Raw genomic sequence first — 6895 nt, 5'->3', positions numbered from 1 at the left:
TATAAAAGTTGTTTTATATACTTTCATAAGAAATAACATATTTATGGTCTAAATTCATATTATATAACATACATGAGGTAATCCGCTTAGTATAATACGTCATAACTTCTTATATAACATTAATATGATATATGTTATATCTTTCGAGGATATATCGGTGGCAGAATAAAACTCCAGGAAAAACGAAATACTTGTAATAAACTCAAAATCAATGTGAACGTAACAGAGGTCGTAGGGTAAGTGGCGATGACAGGACATTTCGATGCTAGTTTAATTAACGCCTAGAGAATAAGGAAGGCAACGCAGCGCGGTGATGATGATGTTTGCTATGATTCTTGTGCAAGACGTAAGTCCAAACATACTCCCGGCCGTTGAAAGATCGCTTTCAACACTGAAGTTCCTCTGCTGTAGGCAATTTGCACAGGCGCACGAGAGAGCGACGCACGCAACCTTTAGTAGTGGTCACATCTGCCACTCTGGCTACTCCATCGGTCCCAGTGATGAGGCGCTGCACGCGACCGAGACTCCAAGATAGAGGAGGAACGTTATCTTCGGCCAGAAGAACCATATCCCCGATGTTTAGTTTTGCGCTGCTCGTTTTCCACTTTGTCCTTTGCTGCATTTCAGAGATATATTCCCTCTGCCATCTCCGCCAAAAGTGTTGTCTAATCTTCTCGACTCGTTCGTAGCGTTTTAGCTGGTTTTCGCTGCAGTCTTCGAGGTTCGGTGACGGTGGAGCAGTTAGAGGCCTCCCGATGATAAAGTGTCCGGGAGAGAGGGATAAAAGGTCATTAGGACATGACGATAGGGGGCACAAGGGACGACTATTCAATATTGCCTCCACTTGTGCAAACAAAGTGGAAATTTCTTCAAATGTGAGATGGCTAAGGCCAATAACGCGTTTTAAATGATGTTTTGCCGATTTGACGCCGGCTTCCCAAATGCCACCGAAATGAGGTGAGTAAGCCGGTATAAACATAAACTTGATTGACTGTTGACTTGCAAAGTCAGATAGAGGTAAGTGACTCTGTTTTATGAACGATCCTACCTCCTTCGCAGCGGCCACGAAATTAGTTCCATTGTCGCATAGTATTTCGATTGGTTTGCCTCTGCGCGAGATAAAACGCCTCAACGACATTATAAAAGCATCCTTGGTTAGGTCGCTGACAGCCTCCAAATGAATGCATTTATAACGTAAGCATACAAATAAACATAAGTAACATTTAATCAAACGACTTCCACGTCCCTTACGGTTTACTATGAAGAATGGTCCGGCAAAATCTAAACCAACCGACAAGAACGGATAATCTGGGTTTACACGCTGGGGTGGTAAATTTCCCATTTTGGGTTGCAATGTTTTACCACGTAAACGCCTACATCGCACACAATTGTTGACAGTTCGTCGAGCAAGATGGCGCCCGTTTATTGGCCAAACTGTTTCTCTTATTGTTGCCAACAACAGTTGTGGGCCGGCATGCATAAACTCAATGTGTTTCTGAGCAAAAAATAATTTTGTTAACCTATGTGATGAATGAAGCAAAATTGGATGCTTCTTCTCATACGAATAGCTTGACGCGTCTAAACGCCCGCCTACACGTATTACCTTCTCCTTATCTAAGAACGGAGACAACGATATGATTTTATTTTTACTATTTAAGGGCTTTCCCTTTGAGAGCAATTCGTATTCAATCTGAAACGATTGCTTCTGGGCAATGATGCACAGTGCATGGAATGAATCACACAGTTCATATGTCGATAAAATACCTACGCGTTTATTGTTTTTGTTTTTAAGATTGAAAGTAAATCTTTTAACATATGCAAATATTCTTTGAAGTCTACTAAACGACGAATACCTGTCAAAGTCTATAACCGGTTCGATTATAGCTGCAGAGTGCACTTTTAATTCGGGTAAAGTTGCTAAATCATTGTCCTTAAAGATTGGCCATACAGTTTCGCCTTTCAGTAAAAACATTGGTCCAGCCCACCATAGAGGCCTAGACAGAAGCTGCTTGGCATCTACACCCTTGGAGATTAAATCTGCGGGGTTCATATCAGTAGGTACGTATCGCCATGCCAAAGGTGAGGTTAACTCTGTTATTTCACTAATCCGATTAGCCACGAATATTTTAAGCCTTGTAACGTCACCCTTGATCCATGCGAGCACTACGCTTGAGTCACACCAATGAACTATTTTATCCGGCTGATACCGCAAAGATTCTTGTACGGATTTAGTAAGTTTAGCAGCGAGCAAAGCTGCGCACAACTCCAAACGTGGAATAGTGGTTGGTTTTAACGGGGCCACTTTAGATTTGGAGCACAGCAACTTAACCTTAACTTCATCATTGTGACTAATTGTTCTCATATAAATGCAGGCACCATATGCAATTTGTGAAGCATCACTAAATGAGTGCAACTCTATAGTTTTAGGTGAGTCACCCAGCACTAACCTTGGTATTTGTAAATTTGTTAAATATTTCAAATTATCACAAAACTTGATCCAGTCTGCCTTAATCCCTTCCGGAACAGGTTGGTCCCAGTCCAGCTTTTGTTGCCAAAGCCTTTGCAGCATTATTTTAGGTATAATTACTACTGGACTTAGGATACCTAGCGGATCAAATATTTTAAATGAATTAGACATTATAACTCTCTTCGTTATCTCTTTATTTTGGATTGTGCAATGCTTTATAGGAAAGTGTAGCGTATCACTACAGGGGTTCCACCCCAGCCCAAGAGTGCTAGATGATTCGCTGATCGTAAAATTGTCTTGCTTATTATTTTCAATATTTTCTAAAATTGATTGACAGTTACTCTTATATTTTCTAAGATTGAAACAACCTGAGCTTAAAGCTTCTGATATTGAGTTTCGTATGTGAATTAATTGCTTTAAATCATTAGAACCAGTAATTAAATCGTCTACATAAAAGTCTTTTTGTATTATGTTTTTGATGAGTTCGTCATTTTGTTCCTCACCTAATTGCCATAGGCATCGTGTGCTTAAATAACTGGCACTCGCTGTGCCGTAGGTTAATGTATTCAGTATCAATGTTTGAATAGGCTGAGACTCGTTTTCCCGCCACAGAATAAGTTGTAAATGCCTATCATCCTCGTCGACTAATACCTGGCGATACATTTTTTCTATATCTCCGGTAAGTAAGTATTTGTACTGCCTGGCGCGTATAAGAATGGAGAAGAGTGAATCTTGAACGTTCGGGCCCACCAGTAGAATGTCATTTAGAGAATAACCTGACGTGGAGGGCGCCGAGCCGTCGAATACTACGCGGAGCTTTGTAGATTCACTTTCTTGTTTAAAGACGGCATGATGACATAAGTAATAACACGGGTTCAAGTTAAAATTATGATTACTATTGGAAAATGATAGATGTTTCAAATCAGCATATTCATTAATAAATTTAGTGTATTGTACTTTAAGCGTGGAATTTCGTTTTAATCGTTTTTCCAACTTGATAAATCGTTGCTTTGCAAGATTGTAGGTATCACCTAAGCAATCAGCTGACTCCTTTAAAGGTAGCCTAACAGAAAACCTACCCTCTGTGGTACGGGTCGTAGTTGCACGAAAATTACTTTCGCACCGACTTTCACCATCGTTCATCATAGTACCTTTTGGCACTTCTTCTAATTCCCAAAATTTTGTAATGAGATTTTCGATGTTTTCATTATTTGACCTTGAAGTTACAACGTGATTGCAATGTATATCTTTATTTGACATTATTGGACAAATGGGACCAGATATTATCCAGCCTAAATGCGAATTTCTTAGTTTGGGACCATTAATTCCCAACGAGTATTGTTCATTGCCTAATATATTCCAAAATAGATCGGCTCCTATGAGTACATCAATAGGGCCGGGCTGGTTGAACCCTGGGTCAGCCAGCCGAATATTAACTGGCCATTTTAAAGAGCTGATATCTATAGGAGTCTTTGGTAAGTGACCCGTCACTTCCTTTAGCACAAAACATGTTGCTAATGTACTAAAATCGCTATTTGTTGAATTAATTTTTATCTTGCAGTTTTCGTTTACATTATTTGTTATTGTATTTCCTATACCTATGACCTTTAGCGAGTCAATGGGTGAAGATCGTAATGATATTCTGGTCTTTAGGGACTCAGTGATGAAAGTAGATTGGCTGCCACAGTCTAGCAGAGCGCGAACCTTGACCTTTTGCTGGCCAAGTGGATTCGACACTTCTATCACTGCAGTTGATAATAGAACTTGATTTGATGAATATTGTTTTGCATAATTGACAGTAATTTCTGATTCGTTGACGTTGGCCGTGTTGCTTGTTGAGTGTGCTGGACGGTGCAGAAGAGTATTGTGCTGCTGGTTGCAGTCGCGCTCGCGGCACGGCCCCATGCGGCACGCGCTCGCGGCGTGCCCCTGCCGTAGGCAGTTGACACATAATTTGAATTTAGTCACGTCCAGCATTCTCTCATCAACCCCTTTAGCCTTAAAGGTTGGACAATCATAAATTCTATGATGCTCGTTACAAATAATGCACGTTAATGCGCTTGTCCTTTTATGATAATTATTATTCGTGCTCGCAAATGATTTTACCAAGTTGTTATGCGGTTGCCTAGAATTGTTGTGATAGTAGTTATTGTTTGGTATAGGCCGTGCTGAATGCAAAGGAGGCATTGAGGACGTGGTTGGTCTTGCAATATTATTGTCCGACCGGTTGCTGCGATTTAAAGACTCTAGTACATCAGCTCGGTCAGTTAAAAATTTATTAAATTGTTCTAAGGTAGAAAAGTCCCCATCTAACGTATTGCGGTGCTCCTCCCATTTTAATAGCGTGTTATTGTCTAACTTAGCAGATAACATAAATACTATAAGCACGTCCCACTTATCCGTTGGTTGGCCTAGACTAGCCAGAGCACGTAAATTTTTTGTTACATGGTCAACCAAGAACCTTAAGGACCGTTCAGACTCCCGTGTAATTTGTTTGATGTTTAACAATGACGTTAAATGATGATTTATTAACATTCTTTTATTGTTATATCTATTACATAATAATTTCCAAGCTTCAGCATAATTTTTAGCAGACACCTCTAAATTCGAAATAATTCGGGCGGCATCGCCTTGTAGGTATGATATCAAATAATGAAACTTGTTTACTTCTGGTATGCGTTCGTTTTTATGAATTAAATTATCGAAAGTATCATGGAACTCCAACCAATGGAAATAAGAGCCGTCAAATTTAGCAATTTGGATTTGAGGTAACTTTAAACCAATTTCTTGCCGGAGATGCGAATCGTCCATACAACATGACGTATTGTGCATAGAATTACGCCGTTGTTCACATTCACTTCGCTTTTGAAAAATTTCAATTAAGTTTTTTGCAGTGGCAATGCTCATTATAATTTCTTTTTCGATTTTATCGCGTTCATCGATTTCGTTCTCAATATTTGACGGGTTTAAAACTTCTATTTCACTCTGCAAGTCGTCGACTCTGACCGACAGTGCCTCGAATTTCGCTAATCTTAAATTTAATTCAGTTAATTCAATGTTATTCAATTCACTTTCACTAGTAATACCCTTTAAATAGTTTTTAAATTTAGTAATCTGTCCTTTGGCGGACGATCTTTTGATTAATAACTCGTTATAACGCTTACTCCCATCGACCGACATTGTAGGTCAGTAATAAATCGACGAAGAATATAGGTAGTTAACAATCAAAATTCAAGTTTCTGTTTATCAAAGTAATAAGTGAAATAAAATGGCTCACGTTCCTCGTTCCGGTGTCACTTGCCGTTCGGGAAATCGGCGCGCGCACAGCTGATCGCCGGGCAATGACCCCGAGCGCAGGCTCCCGCGCAGTTCGCAGGTGATATTGATAAGCGGCGGAGGCTGGAATAGTCGGCAATCTTATGTTAAAAACAATGAATTATTTAGTTGCACTGACCGGACGGGTTTATTTAACTTTAGATTTCAATTGATTTATTTGAAATTAAATTTTAATTTGAGATTTGAATGATTTAAGTATAAACTTTAAAACTGAACACTAGGGCAAATAGGATTGCGAGTGTTGTATTAGTAAACGGTTATCCACTACAGGTGACTACAGCCTGTAGTATGAAATATCGTAGGTAGGTTAGGTACCTAACTTATGTATGAATACGAAATGCAATAATTGTGTAAGAAACCCAGCGGCAAGTCTAGTATTTCCCACACAAGCAGCTCTTTGGTGAGCACTGCTAATCTTGCTAAAATAAAAAAAATATTTATATATATTAGATGTTATTACATGAATAGGTAGAATAGGCTGCCTGGCAGAGATCGTTCTGGAAGGTTATGGCCGCCTGTCCTGTCTGTCTTTTTTATTCCGTAATCTAGTTTTACCTATTTTAATATATAAATGGTATTTGTATAATTGTATTGTATTTTAATTGTAGATATATTGATTAATTTTTATGTTTCACTCGAGATTCCTCCCGGCTTCGCACGGCTTTCACTACTCGGTTCTTAATTTATATCTTTTATTAAAATGTTTTATGCTATATATTTAGATCTAGAAAATACGAGTAAATATTAATATGAGTATGAAAATAAGTACGAAAGCCGCACTAAATCCGTTCGGTATTAATCGCGTTAAACAGATAGAAAGACAGACAGACAGACCGACGCGACCGGTTAGGTACTTTATTTTATAGTAATTGTTTAGTGATTCTGATTATATTATAGCTTGAATTTAATAATTAATAAAATTGACCTCTGTTTTTTTGTGTTTAGGGTAGTTTTTACTAATGATGCAATCGAGAATATTTCGCAAATTCTGGATGTTTCGGCCACTAACGGCACAAAGTACTTTATTATGTACAAATGGATGACGATATTGAATATTTTTGACTGGATTTACTAGGTATTAGGATGTAACAG

At 38.7% G+C, this 6895-nt stretch overlaps 1 protein-coding gene across 1 annotated transcript; it reads right to left on the bottom strand.

Moving 5' to 3' along the window:
• Positions 1-176: 176 nt before the first annotated feature.
• LOC141437184 (uncharacterized) lies at positions 177-4444 on the bottom strand. The gene has a single exon (XM_074100443.1). The coding sequence runs from the start codon at positions 4442-4444 to the stop codon at positions 386-388; it is 4059 nt and encodes a 1352-aa protein (XP_073956544.1). The 3' UTR covers positions 177-385.
• Positions 4445-6895: the final 2451 nt, after the last annotated feature.

The sequence above is a fragment of the Choristoneura fumiferana genome, chromosome 17 (genome assembly GCF_025370935.1).
Source record: "Choristoneura fumiferana chromosome 17, NRCan_CFum_1, whole genome shotgun sequence".
Taxonomy (NCBI): Eukaryota; Metazoa; Arthropoda; class Insecta; order Lepidoptera; family Tortricidae; genus Choristoneura; species Choristoneura fumiferana.
Note: the sequence above shows the minus strand (reverse complement) of the source record. Positions and strands in the feature narration are given on the sequence as shown.